At 41.9% G+C, this 20,007-nt stretch overlaps 1 protein-coding gene across 1 annotated transcript in view; it reads left to right on the top strand.

Moving 5' to 3' along the window:
• The first annotated feature begins 237 nt into the window (after positions 1-237).
• MBOAT2 (membrane bound O-acyltransferase domain containing 2) overlaps positions 238-20,007 on the top strand; it is a 115,304-nt gene continuing 95,534 nt past the window's right edge. Inside the window, exons 1-3 of the mRNA XM_015407443.1 lie at positions 238-258; positions 2,591-2,736; positions 12,218-12,295. Coding sequence (XP_015262929.1) covers positions 238-258; positions 2,591-2,736; positions 12,218-12,295 — 245 coding nt within the window. The remainder of the gene's footprint in view (positions 259-2,590; positions 2,737-12,217; positions 12,296-20,007) is intronic.

Below are 20,007 nucleotides of genomic sequence, written 5' to 3'. Positions count from 1 at the left end.
AAAGTCAGCACAAAAAATTTAGCCAACTGAAATAAACCTCATAAAATATTTTAAAAGTCCTCAGGATAGAGGTAGACAATAAAAGCAGATCAAACTTCTAAATAAATTAATTTAAACAGATCAAATGTCTTCATTTAATAACCTGGCTAAAAGAAATGTATTGGGCCTGTTGCCTTAAAAGAGTCAGGGGCCACCTGGCTCTCAGGGGATGGAGGGGCGGGCATTTCACAGGCGAAAATGACAGTCACTGAAGATAAGGTATGTGTGAAAAGTGGGGAACATTCTTCAGTTCACAAACTGTGTGAACAATACAGAAATTAAGGTTTACTTGGAAGTGTGACTTCAAATAAGACTCCGCACAGTTTTGCCTCTGTTTAAGTGACTGTATCCTGTGTCACACAAAGCACCATAAACATGTCTTGGGGTGACATAACAAAGCAAGATGGCAGCAGTTTAACTTGTCTATTTATTTGGAAACTATTTACAGTTTTTTCTCACCATAGGGTGTTACTAAATGTTAACTCTCCATGTGATCACTGATGGTCACGAGGGTAATGCTGCTTTTGGTGATTCTAAAGACAAGTTCACATGCCTGTTATCAGTTTATGTTGAATATATGTGATTGCGTAGCAGCCCTGTGTGTGCCTGCACATTTGATATAATGTTTGCCACAGTGCTGTGTATACTGACAGCCTTATATTATAAATGAAGCTATGGGTGGCACTACTGTGCAGATCAAAACATCCATTGGGGGGCACACTACTGGTCTGATCCAGCTTTTTATACCGCTCTCTGAAGGCCAGTTTTCTGTGCATGTGAAATACAATCATCAAATCAGCTTCTGATTTGATGATTGTATTTCATATATCTAAATAAATACATGCACTTAGTAGGATTTGTTGGCTCAGGTCTGTTGGCTTGCATACACAGTATATGCCTTACATGTGAGCTTTATATTTTTACTGGTTTTGGAAATATTACATATACAAATTGCAAGTGTTTCTCTACTGTCTAGATTTTAACTGCCCTTCAGAGGAAAGCTACTAGTAGCAATCATTTTTATTATACTTCATTTGCACAGTGTTTATCCTGTTATGTCCTTACAAATAGCCTTGTGAGAGAAGTCCCTATTATTGCTTTAGAATATATGTTTAACCATTCTGTATTGTATTTGTTTATGATAAATATTGGGGGCATGCAACTAAATCTTATTAAGAACCCTGCTGGATCAGACCAGTAGTCCATCTGGCCCAGCATCCTGTCTCACACAGTGGCCAATCAGTTCCCCTGGATGGCCAACAACAGAGTACAGAGGCTGAGGCCTTCCCCTGATGTTGCCTCCTGGCACTTGGATTCAGTGGTTGACTGCCTCTGAATGTGAAGGTTGCCTTTGGTCACCATGGCTAGTAGCCACTAATAGATCTATGCTCCATGAATCTATCTAATCCTTTTAAAAAACTGTCTATGCCTGTGGCCATCACTACATCTTCTGGCAGCAAATTCCACATTTTAATCACTCCCTGTGTAAAGAAATATTTACTATTGTCTGTCTTGAATCTACTGCCCATCAGCTTCATTTAGAGCCCTTAAGTTATAGTATTTTAGGAGAAGGAGAAAAAATTATTTTTATCAACTGTCTCCACCTTGTGCATAATTTTAGAAATCTCTACAATGTTCCCCCCCCCCAGTCATCTCTTTTGTAAATTGAAAAGTCCAAGGTTCTTCAGCCTTTCCTCATAGGGCAGGTGCTCCAACCCCCTAATCATCTTGGTTGCCCTCTTCTGTACTTTTGATTGCTCTGTGAAGTCCTTTTTGAGGTACAGCGACCAGAATTGTACACAGTATTCCAAATGAAGCTGTACTATAGATCTGTACAGGGCCATTACAATATTGGATGATTTATTTTCAGTCTCTTTCCCAATAATCCCTAATTTAGAGTTTGGCTTTTTCACTGCTGCAGCACAGTGGGTTGACACTTTCACTTAGCTATCTCAGCAAGTTCAGACCCCATCAGCCTATATTTGAGGTTGGATTTTTTTGTCCCTATGTGCATCATCTTACATTTAGCAACAATGGAGTTCATTTGCTATATTGTCATCCACTCATCCAATTTTTGGAGATACTCCTGGAGCTCTTCAGAGTCATCTTTGGTTTTTACCATCCAGAATAATTTTGTGTCATCTGCAAATTTGGCCACTACACTGTTCACCCCTAGTTCCAGATATTGTACTGTGCAGAGTTTCCTGTCTTTACTTACTGGATTGAGTTATGTGAGGGAAAAAAACCTTTGCATTCTTTGAGTTTTCAACCTCCTGCCAGTGTCGTTGCAGTTGGGTTTTTTATGTTCTTGGATTTTCATCCAGTACTAGCTGAAGGAAATATTTTGGAAGTGTTAAAGGGAGTGATGGGCATGTGATAGTTTATGGATTATACCAGCTTTTCACAGCTCTCATGGTTGATTCGTAAAATGCTGAAGGCTCAGTTGCCTTACTGTTGAGCAAAAGGAAAGAATGAACTAAGTGAATGCGGTGTTGGGTAGGTCTGAGAATCTTACATATAACATTAATAATAAGCTCTTTTTTCTCTGCAGGTCAACTTTGTAGTGTGCCAACTGTTTGCCTTGCTTGCCGCTGTTTGGTTTCGAACTTACCTTCATTCAAGCAAAGCTAGTCCATTTATAAGGCATGTTGTTGCCACCCTTTTGGGCCTTTATCTTGCACTATTTTGTTTCGGATGGTAAGTAATTTGATTCCACCCCTTTTGCAGTACATGGGTTTTGCTTTCTCACATCAATTTGACCGCTGTGTTATCATTGCTACAGTGTTGGTGCACATGTTCCTTGTTGAGGAGGGGACTGGAGGAAGTGATTGAAGCTCTTTCAGTTTCCACATTCAAAAAAATTGACATGATGGGTTCCAAATCATGGTGAACTAAATAAAAGCTTGAGAGTGTTTTTGTTGCCTCAGCACACTGTAAAAGTAAAGGCATTACACTATCCAAGCTGAAATGCACAATCTATTCATTCATTTTGTCTCTCTTTCTCATTCCTGCCCCACCTTTCATTCAGAGAGCTCAATGCAGCATGCATAATACTGGCCTCCCTCCTTCTGTCCTCACAAAAGCTCCCTGATGTAGATTCTTCCAGTGATATTAGTGTCTGTCTTGTAATTGTATGGCTGAATTGGGAACCTGACCCACAAAAAGAGTTTCTCTGCATTTAGGAAACTAGCATTTGGCTTCCTGGTCCAAAAGTGATTCTGTTGTAGCTCTTTGCCCCTCACCTGGTGTAATGTAAGTCATAGAAATGCCCATGCTTCGTGCTTTATTTCTCTTAAATCTCTGTCCCTCATCCCTGTTCTGCTGCAATATGGGGATGGTAACACAGACATAACTTACAGGGCTGTCCTAAATGTAAGATAATGGCTTGGACCACTAGAATGTTTCTGAGGATGGAAGGAGTTCTGCTTGTAGACCATGAATTTCTTACCTCTCCCCTCCTGCTTAAGCCTAAAATGTCTCTCCCCCCCACTAATCTTGTGGGTTCCCTGTCCCTTAAGGTGCTGCATTTCGGGGTGGGCATTTTTGGCTGTAGTGGGCGAAGGGAAGAAAGGGGTGGGTAGACCTGTTCTCCAGAGGACAGGTCTACCACTATAGTGGAAAGGGGTGGGTGAAATTTGACTTGATTCTGTTTTCTCTTACAATGTTTAAATTATCCTTACAATATAGTTTAAATATAATTTAAAATAATTTATTCTGAGATTTTTACAGGGTTATAGTAGTAATCTAAAAAACTAATTTACGCAGTAGTCAAATTTAGACTTGCTCACAACTTTAATGCTACTAGCTTTTTTTGCTCCCGGGGTAGAATTTCTGCTCACAACACTGTGGAGCTTAGAGAGAACATTGATTCTTACCAACATTCCAGTCCTTATAACCTGTTCATTTAAGCAGTTTTTGCCTCCTCAGTTTGGAAGGGAAACTTGGTGTGCTGGGCATTCTTTCTTGTCCTGTGTAATTCTGGAAGGATGTCTTAAAGAACACCAAGAAACTGTCCAAATATTCAGGAAGAGTATGAGGTGTACCAGTTCAGGATGTGGGATTACGTGTTAACAGTTAAATTGTATGCCAGAAAAAGTATGTCGGAGAGACGGCTAGGCAAAAGTTCTTTCCCCTAACAGGCATAGTGTCCACATATATTACATTTCTTTCTTGTCCTGTGTAATTCTGGAAGGATGTCTTAAAGAACACCAAGAAACTGTCCAAATATTCAGGAAGAGTATGAGGTGTACCAGTTCAGGATGTGGGATTACGTGTAAGTATGTCGGAGAGACGGCTAGGCAAAAGTTCTTTCCCCTAACAGGCATAGTGTCCACATATATTACATTGTTAATGTGTGCAAGCATTCAGACGTTTGTTTCAATTTGTACTCTGAAGTGGTAGAATCTTGCTGTGGGGCAAACTAGATATTGTACAAAAATGAATGTTAACATCTTCCTGACCCTTTTTAAATAGCTGTGCCAGACACAGCTTTTCTTATCAGAGAAATGGCAGGGGAAGGGGGCACAATCCTCTACCCACTCTAAATCACCTTTAAGTACAGAGGAGGGCAACCAAGATGATTAGGGGGTTGGAGCACTTGCCCTGTGAGGAAGGCTGCAGAGTCTGGGACTTTTCAGTTTAGTAAATGGACAACTAAGGGGGGGGGACATGATAGAGGTTTCTAAAATTATGCACAAGGTAGAGAGAGTTGACAGAGGGAACTTTTTCTTCCTCTCCTAAAATGCTAGAACTCAAGGGCATTCAGTGAAGCTAATAGGCTGTAGGTTCAGGGCGGACAAAAGGAATAAATACTACTTTACACAGGGATCACTGCCAGAGGATGTAGTGATGGCCACAGGAATAAACAACTTTAAAAGGGGATTAGGTAGATTCATGGAGTATAAGTCCATCAATGACCACTAGCCATGGTGACTGAGGGGAACCTTCACATTCAGATGCCACTAATCCTGTGAATCTCAAAGCCAGGACGCAACATCAAGCGAAGGCCTCGGCCTCTGTGCCCTTTTGTTGGCTATCCAGAGGAACTGGTTGATCACTGTGCGAGACAGTATGTTGGACTAGATTGAGTAATGGTCTGATCCAGCAGGGTTCTTATGTTCTATGTCACTTTCTCCCCATGGAATTCAAAGTGTTTGTGTGCCAATTTACCTGCATTTGGAACTCCATTTGCAAAAAGCCCCTTGTGACAGGGAATTAGTTAATTATTCCCTTCCCAACCACTTTTATATTCAACCAGCACTCATACTTATTCCCCTAAAGTCCCTAAACAGAAACAGAGTCCCTAAAAGTCCCATTTTTAAATCCTAGGTCTCTAAAGTCCCCAAAAATGAGTATATGGATTTTTTTGAATAATTTATGTAAATATTCATGGTTTTCAATATATATTTTTAGGTAACTTGCAACAATTCAGGCCTAACGTCTTCAAAAATGGCTACATTTCAACTTTTCGTCCTGGATATGACGTTAAACTGCCTCTTCAGGGCCATTTCCCCTTGTTAATTTTTTTTAAAAAGTTTACCTTGGAGGCTTTCCTTGGCATTTCTTTCATTTCTTGTGGTAGCTGTACCTTTCTTCTTTCCTGTAGAAGTTCCCTTGGCCACTTCTTGTGTTTCCATCCCAAGACTGTTAGGTTATTGAAGGGCTAAGATGGTTCTGTCTGTAACTTTAAGTGACAATGGGGAAGTGCCATCCTAGTAAAGATTGGTTGCTACAAAAGGATTCACTTGAACATCAAATTGGGACATGGGCAAAAATGATAAGTGACAGTGAAGTGTCATGTATTGTTTGTGACTCTAAAATAAATGTTACCAAAGGTTTTGAAAAAATCAGTCAACATGTTACCACAAGAAAACATTTAAAAAACTGTGAAATAAAACATGGACCCTTACAATTGAACCTAGCACTTTAAGGAACTTGGGTCTGTTCAACTGCGAGGATAAGAAAGAAGCCTGATGAAGGGCCAATACTAAAAATCTAGTGTAAACTTATTATATACAGAAATACGTGTATTTATTAGAAAGACAGTTAAAAGCATATAAGGGCCTAATGAAAGCCTCGTTACAAAATGCAAGTTACCTGAACACATGGGCCAAAACAAGTGACCTGACGCGTTTCCGCCCTTTAGGGCTTCAACTTCGACATCAGAAGTTATTTCTTCATCATCAGAGAATCCAGCTTTAGAAACTTCAAGAAGCAATGAAGAATGTAGGCCTGATTCAGGTCAGTCTACAGTTGGAATTCTTAAGATGATAAGTGAGAAAGATGCCTCAATTTCTGCAGAAGTGATCCTGGCCATGAAATCTGTTATTTGTCACTACTCTTATGCATCTTGCTCTGGTTTCAAAGAAACATTTCAAACTAGGTTCCCTTGGCTAGATCTTACTACCCTTTCTTTTTTTGTAGCCAAGGTTGCATATCTTGTATCAGATGCACTTGGACCTTATTTTTGGAATAAACTAGTGGATGATGTGAGGAATTCTTATTTCAGCTTATGCTTTGATGAGACAACAGATGATGGTGGGCACAAAGAACTGCTAATCAAAATTTGATTTTGGTCTGACAGATTTCAAAAGGTGGAAAGTAGGTATATCAGGAGATTTTTAATTGGCTATGCAACTGCAGAGGACATGGAGAAGAAATTAAGTGAAGCCCTTGATGTCAGTAATTTATTGCCACTCAAACTTGTGGCACTTGGTAGTGATGGACCAAATGTAAACAAAAAGGTTTTTAGGCTGATGAGTGATGAAGTTGAAGTGTTGAGAGGCTGTGGTCTCATGCAGATTGGAACTTGTAACCTTCACCATCTCCACAATGTGTTTCAAAAGGGCCTGGATGAATTTGCGGAATCAGTGTCTGAACTTGTTGTATTGGTTTACAATTTTTTTCCATGAGTTCCCAGCAACATTCAAAGACTTTCAGAATATTCAACATGATCTTCAGCTTCCTTCCAAAGTCCTTATCAAACATGTCTCCTCAAGGTGGTTGACACTAGGACCAGCAGCTGTTTGACTCCTTGAGCAATGGCCTCCCATTAAAAAAAAAAAACTTTCTAGAATTTGTACCACTGCAAAAGTTATCACTGATGAAAAACCAGTCCTACAAAATCATTTCGTACTCTAAAAATCCTCTGTTCAAAGCTGAAATTCTTTTCGTCATCTCAAGTGCTAAAATTTTCCAAAAAGAAACTCCCATGAGTCATGTACTGTACAAGTATTTGGATAAACTTTTGAGGAAAATTAATAATAGAGTTTGCAAACCTGAGACAAATCAAGACTTTTCCTTTGATAGCAGATCTCTAAAAAAACCCTCACAGTATTTATATAAGTAAAGAAGTCCAGAGCAAGCTAAAAAAAGTTAAAGAAGCTGAAGCCCTCAGCTTCAAGTCAGAAGTTCAGAAGCACTTCATTGTGTCCAGGAAATACCTCCAGGAGAAATGCAACAAAAAGAGAGACTGTGTCCTTCATGATGTGCCTTTTTTAAATCCAAAAACTCACAAAGCTATCAACAGTGAAACAAAACTTCTGTAAGTGGCAAGGATTATGTTTTTTGATGTCTACACAGACTGCCTGATCGATGAGTGGAAGAGGATTAGAGCAGAAACAGTTATAGGAATCAATAACGGAGACCTTGAAACATTTTGGAAAGAATAAAGAATGTAATAAATGATACAAAATACAAGGAAGTAACAAAAGCAGTTAAAGGCTATCTTTCATTGCCACAGAACAGACAGCTGCTATGTGGGGCCCAAGTGGACACAAAGTCACACAGGATGGTACTACAATGAGGCACAGAATTGAGAGATAACTCCCTTTCTCCTTGTTGCATCTTCAAAAAAGCCAACAGGATCTAGTTCTGCCTATCTAAGCAGGCCCATCCAGGATTTTGTGGCTTGTGAGACGCTTTTTTCCCCCTGGTGGGGCTGAAGTTCTCAGTGCAGAAAGAAAAGCCAGAATTCTGAGGATTATGACTCAGCTGCTGTGGAATCAAGCCTTTTAAAATCAAATCATAGACTAGAGGCTTCTGCGAATCTTAGCCCCAGAGTGTGACAATAGCAGGTTGAGAAAGTGGTGGGGGGGAGAGAGAATAAATTTTCTGGTAGATAATAGGCATGGCACTGAAAATACTTATCTGGGTTTGCCCAGTAAACTCCAACATGTATAAAAACACATAAAAAAACAAAGGACAAACAACACATAGATAGGGGAAATAATGTATATAGTAAAGCAAGGAATGCAAACCAAAACAAAAAACCTAGCTGGCTATTCTACTCACTATTTTTCCAATCATGTGAGTAGCTCTGGCATCTCAGCTGGCATTTTTTTTTCAGCTGTCATACCTGGTCAGCAGAGTCTCTGGCAGCATGGCAGCACGGTGGAAGTTGAAGATATTTCAAGGCAGTCTCTTCTTTCTCTGAGTCTTCTATTCTGCATAGGTGTTCTTATGCTGGCAATCACCCTTAGGTTATTAACCATTTAGCCAAAAGAAAGCTGTTAACATGATAGATCTCTAAATGGCAAGCTGTCAGCCACTTTGGATGACAGTTGTCAGCTGCTGCAAGTTAATCACTTCTACCAACCTAAGCAGCAGTTCTGATAAGAAGCTGGCACGTGGGGGTGATGACTTCTATAGTCAAGAAAGCTAACACTTAGGCAGAAAAACTCTCTTAAAGGAGACCAGTTTCTTAACACAGAGTTAGAAGGGATCCTAGAGGTCACTTACTCCAACCCCCTTGTTCAGTGCAGGAATTAGTCAACTACAGCACACCTTTAAAAATGCTTTAAAATGATTGGGGGGAAAGCATTTACAGGAGAAATTCTTGTGGGGCTGTGCCTTTAAGAAAGGGGGCAGAGCCCCCAAAGCCCCATTGCAGCTATGGGCCTGTATCTAAGGGAGAGAGGATCTCTTATATGCATGTTGCATAACATACAGTTATGTTGTATACCTCTCATCTAGCAAGTAAACAAGTTAGCCTGTTAAGCTGCTACAGACAGATGGTGCTGAATCTTGCTCAGAGCAGGCCACAATAACATAATCAATATGGTGATTTATTCTCCAGAGTGGCATTCCTAATGTTGCTGTTGCTTCAGAAGATACATTAATCTCAGCAATGTGGAAAGGCTGGAAAAAAGCCGTGAATACAGAACTGAAAAGTTACGTTTCCTTGTATTTTTTTGTGGGCTAGAAATTAAATTTTTTTTTTTAAAAAATGGAGTACTATCTGAAAATGTAGCTGCTTTGTCCAGGAATCCCTGGTGGTCCATGAACATTCTTCAGTAGGTCCACAAGTCTTTTGTGAGAATGGGGGAGGAGCCCTTCTCACACCCATCTAGGTAATGTGAAAATGGAGCCCAGGGGCTCCCTCCTTTGAGGAAAAGGAGACAGAATCATCTACCCTTTCTTTCAAAGCCTAGGAGTTTGTAGAGTACTAGTGAGAAAATATACTGACTGGATTCAGTAGCTAAGAAGCAGGAACGTCTAACTGGCTGATTGGCGCCCAGGAGGTGAAGTCCCCTAATACTCTTATTGCCAGTAGAAATGATTCATCATAAAGACAGGCAATAAAAGCCGATGGCTGTTTTCAATTGAATTCCAGAAATTCTTGTGTTGTATGGTGCTGCTCTCTTTCTCTTAGAAGCTCAAATTTTTTCAGGTTCCTTCTCACCACTGGCTAGACATTATTAACCAGTAAGGATGCTTCTTGTGTTTGGTGCAAAGTCTTTTCAAATTGTTGTTGTTCTCAGTCGCACAGTTGAATATGACTCTTTGCGAACCCATGGACCACCTGTCTTCTGCCATCCTCTGGAGTTTGCTTAATTTCATGTTCGTTGCATTGGTAACACTGTCTAACCATCTCATCCTTTGCTGTCCCCTTCTTCTGTTACCTTCAATCTTTCCCAGCATCAGGGTCTTCTCCAGTGAGTGCTCCCTTCTCATTTGGTGGCCAAAGTATTTGAGCTTCATTATCTGGCCTTCCAGGGAACAGTCAGGTTTGATTTCCTTTAGGATTGACTGATTTGATCTCCTTGCAGTCCAAAGGATGAGTTTTATTAGAACTTGATCAAATCCACATTAGTTACTTGTCCTCAGGTTGTGTACAGACAATACAAATGACTTAAACTTTTTAATATGTACTTAATGTCGTTCTTGCTGTGTCCATTGTTGCGGTCACACATGGGTACTGTGCATGTGCAGGCCTGCTAAGAAGAGTTTTTTGAAGCTCAAAAATGCCTGGTGCTCTGTCCCCTCTCCCACACTGTCTCCGCACTTTTTACAGTGTGATATAGAGGGGACAAGTCACCCTTCCCTCAGTTAACTTTCTGCCACTATGGAGAGAGGTTCCTCTGTTGAAGCTATGTTTCAGCAGCCTTCTACTGCCAACAACTACCTACCTCAACCCTTTGCCTCCTTAGAGCCAAGTGTCTAGAATATGCCACAAAAAGTGCTCTTCAAAAAAAAAATGCAGATTGTGTGGATCCATAGTTCTCCACAGTGACAGCCATGATGAATGCCTTATGTGGCTTGGCAAAGAGCATGATGTCGCACACTGCTCTGTTTGTCACCAGTTCAGTCCAAAAGCTAGGCATGATAGAGCTTCCTGCCTAAAGGTGGTGCTCTGCGAAAACTCCTTGTCCAGCGCTGCTTGTGAGAAAAACCCATACAATAGGTTTCCTTCTATTGCCAGCAGATGGATCTGAGCTTTCTTGGTTCCTACAGTGCTGAGACCAAACCTGACCATCTCAGGTCTGACGCAATAATCGGGAAAGACTATGGGCTCCTCTCCCATGCCCCCCTGAATGGAGCACCTTGGAACCACCTTCCAGGAAGGTGCATCACAAATGTGAACACTCAGACAAGCAACCAGAATAAAAATTGTCATCCCCCCACTTCCCCTCATGCTTTAAATTGGCACAAGTTGACTGCCCACTACAACTGAATGCTCACTTCACTTGAGTTCAGTCCACTTCAGCTGCTTTCCACCATGGTCTCTCCATCGAATCCTTTTGCAAGGCTGCAATGTGGTCTTCATCAAGATATTACTTGATGGACATAGATGCCACGAAAAGATGCAGCAGTTGGAAGAGTGGTCCTGTAGTCTCTATTCACCTGAGAGTTCACACCTACCTTCCTCTGACTGGTGGGTCAGCTGGCTGCTCTCCCGTGTAGGAATGTATATGTACCAAAATGATGAAAACAGGTTTGCACTTCCTTGTACCTGCTGCTTATCAAGTGGTCACCTGTGCAATTATACCACTCTGCTCCACTGTGAGCTCTTATTTAAATCCAACAATTCTCCTTGCTCTGGTGGCAGAAAGCAACTGAGAGTAAGGGTGCTCTGGCGTCTCTATACTATGCTGTAAAAGGCGGGAAGACAGTGTGGGGGAGGGGGTGGAGCCACCAGTAGGTGTTTCTGAGCTTCAAAAACCTCTCTGTGGCTGGCTAGCATGTGCACAGAACCCATGTGCGACTGCACAGCTGACCACTCGATGAACAGCAGTTACAGATAAGGGCAACTCTGTTTTGTGTTTTAAGGATACGATAGGAAAGGGACCACTCTAGGGTATGCACGCAACCTTTGACAGGGTTCTAGTGAGGGTGGAGGGAGAGAAATTGGGGATCAGCAGATAACTAACTGAATAAAAATCAAACTGCACATGCCTCCCCAACTTCCATGCAATTCAATGAAGTGATAAAATTGACTGGCTAAATTGCAGGTAACTTCTGATCATGGCAATTCCACTAAAAAGGATTTTTTAAAAAGAAAGGATAGCATGTATTGAGATATACCCATTTTTTCATGTTCTTATAAGAAAAACACTCTTCAAAGAGCATTATGGGGGAGTATATTACACGGGCTTTACACCATTTGTTTCAAATAATACAGTACCATGGAGCTCTCCAGAATACCACTGGTTGTAGTTGCAGTGCTTCCAGGATATAATTTGAAATATTACAAATACTGAAACTGTGTGAACATGGGGCTTATGGGAAATCAGAGCTCTGTGGTACCACCTCGAAGCCCCGCAAACTTTATATGCAGACTTGGTAGAAATTAATTGAATAAAGACGACTTTATGGTTTAGGAATGAATTATGCAGGACAATATTTTATTGCTTAGGGGTGTTGGACTAACAATATTTAACATTTTTGTCCCCCTTAGGTATGCCTTACATTTTGTTATACAAAGTGGAATTTCCTACTATATCATGATCATTATAGGAGTGGAAAATATGCACAAGTGAGTATTGAGACTGTCATAAATGTTTTAGTGAACTTTACAGGCAAACAAGTGGGCCGAGCTTTAGAATATTCGATTGTCCAAACCGAGTGAAATAGAGTGCCTGAAAGATGGAAGACAGACTGGACCTGTTTTTGCAAGGAGAAAGGCCTTTGCTGATTTTTTTGGGAGATAATATTTTATCTAAACAGAGATGTTTCCAGTTAATTTAGTGAAAATATTACTGTGATACTTATAGAAATTTGTGGTCTTGTCTGTCTAAATTGCATAAGATATGGCAAGAAGATTTATCATGGCACACTACTAGTGCAATCCTAAGCAGAGTTACTTCCATTGAAGCCAGTGGACTTAGAAGGGTATAACTTTCCTTTAGGATTTCACTGTGCATATTTTAATATCAAACTTAATGTATTTTATTAGGTATTATTAGGACTGTTTCCAGTGTCTGAATATACACAGCAGAGAAGAGTCATTGTGCTCTCTGTCTGTCTGTCTGTAAAATACAATGGCTCTTCTCTGCTGTTCAAAGTGCCAAAAGCATGTCGCACTTATTGTTTACAAGAATGAGCCCTGGGGAGGATGCTGTAATTCTCAGTATTTAGCATGTACCATGTTTCCATTGCTTCACCATAAATTATGTGACTTGAATGTTTGTAATACATCTGAGTGCAGAGTTGTGTGACAGGTGAGAGTGTAGTATTTTGTTTCCTCTGTCGTCTTTTAAAGGGATAAAAAATAAATTACACTCTTTTTATCCTTGAGTAGTCATGGTGTGTGTGGTTTGATTTAACTGGGATTGTTTTATTCAGCCCACTTGTTGCCATCTGGGGAATGCATGGGCTTTTGCTTGTCTTTCCCTTCCACTCATTCTGTCACACTAGGATATGTATTGTCATATCCATGTGTGCTGCTTATATGGATTGATGTGACCGTGAATGTTTGGGGGAATCTTTCCTCAGTGCAAGAGGATGCTTGAGGGTCCTATATGGGGGAATGCACAATGAATAAGTTCAGTAAAATAAGAATAAATACATAACTGCTGTAGATATAGCATTAAGTACCTTTTGTCTGGGGACAGTGTTACAGAAGAAATAGCTCTTGTGTTGTAGAAATGATTGATATTTATCTGTAAAAGACTTAGGCTGTGGTCAGACGTGCGGTTTGATCCAGTGTGGCCCCACTTCTAATTGATACAGGGGTTTTTTTTGGTAACAGGGTTTTGATCAGACCTTCCCGCTTAACACACTTCAATGCACTTTCCCCCCATAGTTCATTGATCAGATGCAGCAGCCACAGAGTGGGGCAGTCAGGCAGTATTTTTAAACTATTTGTCTTTTGAGCATGCACATAAGTGCGCATGGGAAGCAGTGCTTTAAACTCTTGGCAGAATGGTGGCAGCTGGTGGCCAGTGGGATTGCTGGAGAAGGCTGCTTGGATATGTAGTTCAGTGTGAAGGAAGTGTTTTTGAAACTGCTTTTGATAAATTCAGTTTTCAAATGTTTCAAAGCCAGGGGGAAGAGAATAGAGAAGTCTCATCCTTTGTGCTGCCGGCATTTTTATTTAAAAGCTTGAAGCAAAGTAGGAGTCATGGGCATCGTTCTCGGACTGCCTCCCTCCCTCTCTGAAAAAACTCATCTTTTTAACCCCTTCCCCACTTTGTGGGCAGAGATCACAGAAAAAAGTACACAGACATCTTTCTTTGGAAGTTTTTAAAAAAGAAAACACAGTTTTGAAAAGCTCCTGTGTGCGTGTGTGTGTGTGTGGGAGCGGTGCAAATATGCCGTTATACACACCTTGCTAACTGCCTCAAAAAAAAAAGCATCAAACTAGAAGGGAATGTTCAGGCTTTCCAAGCGGCTTGAGAGAGCAATGGATTGATTAGTAAGGTGGTGTGAAACTGCATATACCAGAAAGGACAGGACTTTCCCTGGTGCCAAATAACTCCAGCTCAAAGACAGGTGAGAACGGGGTGCCCATGACTGGGGAATGGAAGACAGATGTTGCTGTCTGGACGTACATTTTAAATCCGGAAGGGAACAGCCATGACACCGGATCAAACAGCACGTCTGATCGCAGACATCAAGTGGTTTTGGCTCATCTGTTTGCAGTAGATTCCTTTGTTTATGATGAAGCCTAAAAATAATCAATTTGAACGATTATAAAGTGTAAATGATATGGATACTGCAAAGTCTAAGCAAACTATGTGGTTAAAAGTTTTTGTCTTGGCATGATTTCAGTATACCAATTCGAATCTTCATTTTGCACATTTTTTTGATTCACTTTATGAGCCTGGAGTAAGAAGGACAACACCATATGGGCAGTATGCTGAAGTACATTAGGGCTTTTTAAAGCTGGCGACTTGATTTTGTGGTGTTACTTCAAAAACTTGTGCACCCTACAGCACTGGCTTTCTGCCATTCTAGACCTGGGACCTATCTGTAATCCCTAGGTAGCAGCATGGAATTGCAAACACATGGCAGGGAGTCGTGTGATGTCTGAGTCATATGACAGGCTGTAGGGAAGACAGTTATAACCTCAGTTGTTTCAAGGCTAGAACTGTGGGCATCAAACCAAGAAGTCCAAAGACAGGAAGCTCAAACTGAGAACCAGAAAGAGCAAACCAAGGGGCAGAGCCAAGTCCATCAGTGAGTGACTCTTCCATGCTCCTTGGCAACTCTGCAGAAAGAGGCAGGGAGGCTCTTCATTTATGCACAACAGGACCAGGTTTCTCCACAAAGTGTTAAAAAAGGGTAGCTCATGACCCAGCAATTTGGGCTTCAGAACACATAGGTATGCAGAGCCTATGGTGTGGAGTCATGGAAATTAACTCTAGTTACCTTTAAAAGATTCTGGCGGCCCATTATGACTAATTTTGCTGGCACAACATTGCTCTAGTACTGCAGAGAGAGAGTTTATCTGGCCCTTGGGATGCAGTATGAGGCTTGCTTTTGTTAGCATGGTATTTACTAGGATGGCTTTTATCACCATGGGAAAAAGTAATTAATCCAAGCCTAAGACATTAATACTTGCTTCAGTTACCTTTCAACATCATCGCTTCATGAAAGACTGCAGTAGATTACACACAGTTAGAGTTTCTTCTTGCTGGAGCAGGCGAGTGAGAGATTTGTGCAACACTAATGGTATTGTCAGCTTGCTGTACATGAAAGGTCTGTTGTGGTGGGAGTTGGTTTGCACAGTCATTGAAAGCAGCTTCTATATGGCAGCTATGACATGTAGATCCATTTTTAATAAAGAGCTTTTAACTTGGAGCTACTCTGCATGTGTTACTGCAGCTAGCTGCCAGTGCTGTGTATCTCTTTGCTTTTGTGTTAAATCCTGGTACGCTTTCCCTCCCTTCTGCCAAACTAATAGACAAGGAAAAATTGTAATTAACTGAAGAGTTTAGTATGATTGTTACAAAAATATAAAGCCTTCCTAATGGGGAATAATTTCATTGATGCAAACTAACTTCTCATAAGCAATGGTATGCATACCTACTTTACGCTATGATTGTGTTGTCAAGGGAATGGTCTTTGCTTCTTTACTGTGGTTAATACTAGGGAGGGCGAGCAATCATTTTGAAAACTGGGGGGAGGGTGGAAGCCTCTCTAGTGTATAATCTAGTCATGACTTTATTTTATTTACCTCAGTTATACCTCACCTTTCTCTCCAATGGGGACCACCAGAGCTGAGGGGGGCTGGAGTTTGGCGTGGAGGCCCTTGTGGACGCTTGCTTTGCCGCTATTGGGGTGAGGCGAGAGTGTGGGCACGGCTGGAGGGCTCTGGGGCAGCGCGGGGCTCTCCGGGACAACGCTCAGGAGGGCTGTGCGGTGCCCGGGACCCTGTTTGCCTGGGGTGGCTGTGGGACCATCAGGCGACGGAGGAGCCAATGGAGCGGAGGCCAGCAACGAGGGGACCAGGAGGGGATCTTTACCTTTCGTAGGTCCCTTTTGCCGGTTGGGCGGCGAGTGGTCGCCTCGCGGAGATCGTGGTGCCCGAGCCGACTGGGGGACACGGAGAGCATTGACTTGTTGGGTCCTTCTGTCTGGATTGGCATCGTGGGACGGGTCCTGTGGCCGGACTGCGAACCTTCTGCCTCGGGTCCCCACGATTGGGCGGATAGATCGGTCTGCAAAGCTGGAAGGCCCTTGTATTGCAGCTGAGAAGAGCTGAGGACTCGAAATCAAGCGAAGCCCTCTAGTAGCAAGTATGGTGAATTCCTTCGAGGGCTGGAAGAGATAGAAGACATCCCCTGCCTGGAACAACTGTAGATGCAGATGGACGTTTCACTTTGTGTTAGCTATAGTTGTGTGAGTGCTGAAGTAGTGGGGGTGGGTGCATGTGGTTTTGTCTGCTAAGGGAAGTGATGTGTGCTGCAAGTTGAATGAGTGTGGTTGTGTGTTGAATTGCTCAGGGAATTAAGGGTGTGGGTAATTAGGTTCTCTGTTTGACCATTAGGTCAGGAAATTGTATTTTGTTGTGGCACTTGATTGTACTTTGATAGCAGTGGGGTGGGTAGTGTTTAGTCTATTGCTTTAGGAGTTAACTTGTGATCTTACTGTCATTCATCCCACTGATGATCTGAAGCTTTGCGGAGATTGATCAGTGCAGAAAATGCCTGGACAGCAGATTCCGGTGCTCTTGGGGAGGGGGGAAGTATTGCGGTGGGCCTAGGCAAGGTTTTAAGGGAAGGACGCGGAGAAATGGAATGGCTCGGCACCCTTCCAGCCTGCGGCCCATCCCAAGGGTGGCCGGCAGTGGGGCTAAGATGGAGAACCCCCCTCCATCATTGGTGTTGTGCAATGCCAGGTCTACTAACAACAAAGCCACAGTCCTTCGGGACTTTGTAATGGAACAATGGGCTGACCTGGCATGCGTGACCGAGACCTGGGTGAGGGAGGGGGAGACAGTAGTTCTCGCCCAGCTTGCCCCACCTGGTTTCTCGGTCCTCCACCAATCATGGACTAGGCGGCGGGGGGCGAGGAGTGGCTATTTTCATTTGGGAGGCTTACTCCTTCAGGGCGCTCCCGGCTGTGGAGATCGTGGGCGTACAGTGTGTCGGTGTGATGCTGGAGGCTGAGGAGAGTTTGGCAATTTGGCTGGTGTACCGACCGCCTAACGCACTGGCCAATAGCCTGCCGTCCCTGCTGGAGGCCGTATCAGGCTGGGCGCTGGAGCACCAATATTTTATTAATTGTATTATATTGTATTACTGTAATTCTATATTGTTTTATTGTTTTAACCTGGCACTTATGCCCTTGTTAGCCGCCCTGAGCCTTTGGGGAGGGCAGGATATAAATCCAATAAATAAATAAATAAATTCTTTCTCAGGTTATGTTTAACACAGCTAAGACTAGGAGTCTCTCCCTTTATTCAAAAGGTGAACCTGTCTGACAGAATACAAGTCAGACTCTTCAGGCATCTACTCCTTTAGCTGAAGTTTCAGCAACTGCTGCTGAATTCAAAATGAATTAACTCTGTTGTCAGCACACAGCTGATCTTATATTTCTCTCAGCTGGCACTGGCCAGTCAGAGAAAAGGAGCATTCTGTCACTCAAGCTCAACATTCTAGAGCAGAGTTAACTATTCACCTCCCTTCTCTGATTTTGCTGCATTAGGAAAATGTTTTAAATGTAGTTCATCACAGAAGACCTATCTTACTGAACTGTACACACTTCTGATATCTGCCCCCCCTGCTGTAAAAAGAGCTTTGAAGTTTTTTAAATAGGAAATCAGTGTTATAGCAACATAAACTTTCATAGGCTGCCTTCTGAATAATTATTCATTGTGGTCTTATGGCCTGCTCTTGAGTGGAAGAGGTACTTTTTACTGCATAGGATATGCTCTGTAAAGAACAAAGTATAACTAATGATATTTCAGTTTGGCTGAAAGTTACAAGTACATCAGATGCATTTGTTGTGTTTGAGGAGTGAAAATTGAGTCCATCATGTTGGATGGATTTGTTAATCGCTGTAACATTGCTGTAGTTTCATTTGAGATCAACAGGGTGATGTTAAAATAGTTAAGTATATGAAGATAACCTTCGGTTGATCGTTGGTTCTGTTTTTGACACTAGAAATGTAGCATGTGAGTTTGGCTGACAGCAGCCTTCAAACATAAAAGTATATTAATGAAGCTGCACATTCTGAGATGGGGCCAGAAAAATTACTTTTAAGGTAGCAAATAGTTATGTATGGTCTAGGGATGCCACGAGGCAATGTGAGCAGGATTTGCTGGGAACTTTGATCTTGGAATAGGAAGTAGGCTGTGAGTTACTGTGCTCATTAGGGGTGTGCATTTGGTAATGCTGAACCGGGAAAAAAAACTTCCAGCATTTTTCGGGTATTCAGCATACCAAATCAGATCCCCTGAACTGATTTGGCTGCCAGATACTGAATGCTGGGAAAAAACCCAAAATTTTTTTGGGGGTTGTCGGCTTTCTCAGGGAGACACTGCTGCCTGCCTTTTCCCCATCCCTATAGGAAACAATGGAGGATTGGTGGCACCCTCTTTGGATGCCCCTAGAATTGGACCCCCAATCCATTCTTTTCCAAACTTGGGGGGTCTTTTGAGGAGAGGCTCTAGCAGCTACAGTACAAATTTGGTGCCTCTACCTCAAACCCCCTCCCCCCCTGCCCCCTGAATACTTGTTAGAAGATTTTTGCCATTGACTACAATGGCCCCATAGGATATAATGGAGCCGAACATTTTCTGGTACCAATAGAATACCGGTATTGGTATTTGGGTATATTTGGGAATCCTGAAAAAAATTGGCTTTATTGTACCCGAATCTGAAAAACTTGAATCCCCCCTTGTAAGTGAATTCTTCCTCCCTGGTGCCCTGTTCCCAGGTTGAGTGCTATATGTGATGCTTGCTAACCCATGTTGATATGGATTTGAGTATGCTGTGTGGGATCTTGCAGTGAGATTGGTAACATACTTTGAAATTAGGAGTACAGCTGTCAGGGGTTACCATTTGGGGCAAGTAGAAACCTTATTTGTCAATTTCAGCAGATACAACTGAAGATACTTCGCATGTTTGACTGCCAAGTTTTATTAAGTGTGGTGACAAGCTGAACAGTACAGCAAAATGCAATTAGGTGGCTGTGGAAGTTGTTTTGAGAATATTAATTATTGTTTAAGAGATGCTGGAGAATAGATGATGCAAGCTTTCTTCTGATATTTTAGAAACCAGTCAACACAATTGCTGATAACAAGGACAAGGTCCACTTTCTTAATGATATATCTTTTAGAAGTCTTTTTTGTGTGTCTAGATAAAGTACAGTTAGATTCAGGCTAACTTTGATGTGGCTCATTTTTCAATGTGTAACACTTTATAAATTTGTTGAATCCCTGGGTTTACCTGATTGGAGAAAGTTTACAGATGACATACTTTATGTGAAAGCAGTAAATTTTGCTATTGAGACAGTTCCCAGCATGCTATGCTGACGTAAGTGGAAAATATGCCCATTAAAGAGTGCTGTGGAATGACCACATCTTTTTTTTTTTTTTTTGAAAAAGCAAACATGATCAGCTCGGAAGGGAGGGAAGAGGTGCTTAAAGGGGTTTCTCCCCTGGTACAAAGTTTGAGTCCACTAGTGACACCTTTAAGACCAACGAAGGTTTATTTGATGTTTAAGCTTCTGTGTGCTCACACACTTCTTCAGATATAATGAAATGGAAGTTACCAGTCCATACATATAGGTGGGCAG

This window comes from Gekko japonicus, unplaced genomic scaffold (genome assembly GCF_001447785.1).
Source record: "Gekko japonicus isolate JY-2015 unplaced genomic scaffold, Gekko_japonicus_V1.1 scaffold436, whole genome shotgun sequence".
In the NCBI taxonomy this organism is placed as follows: Eukaryota; Metazoa; Chordata; class Lepidosauria; order Squamata; family Gekkonidae; genus Gekko; species Gekko japonicus.
This window is presented reverse-complemented; position numbering and strand designations above follow the sequence as displayed.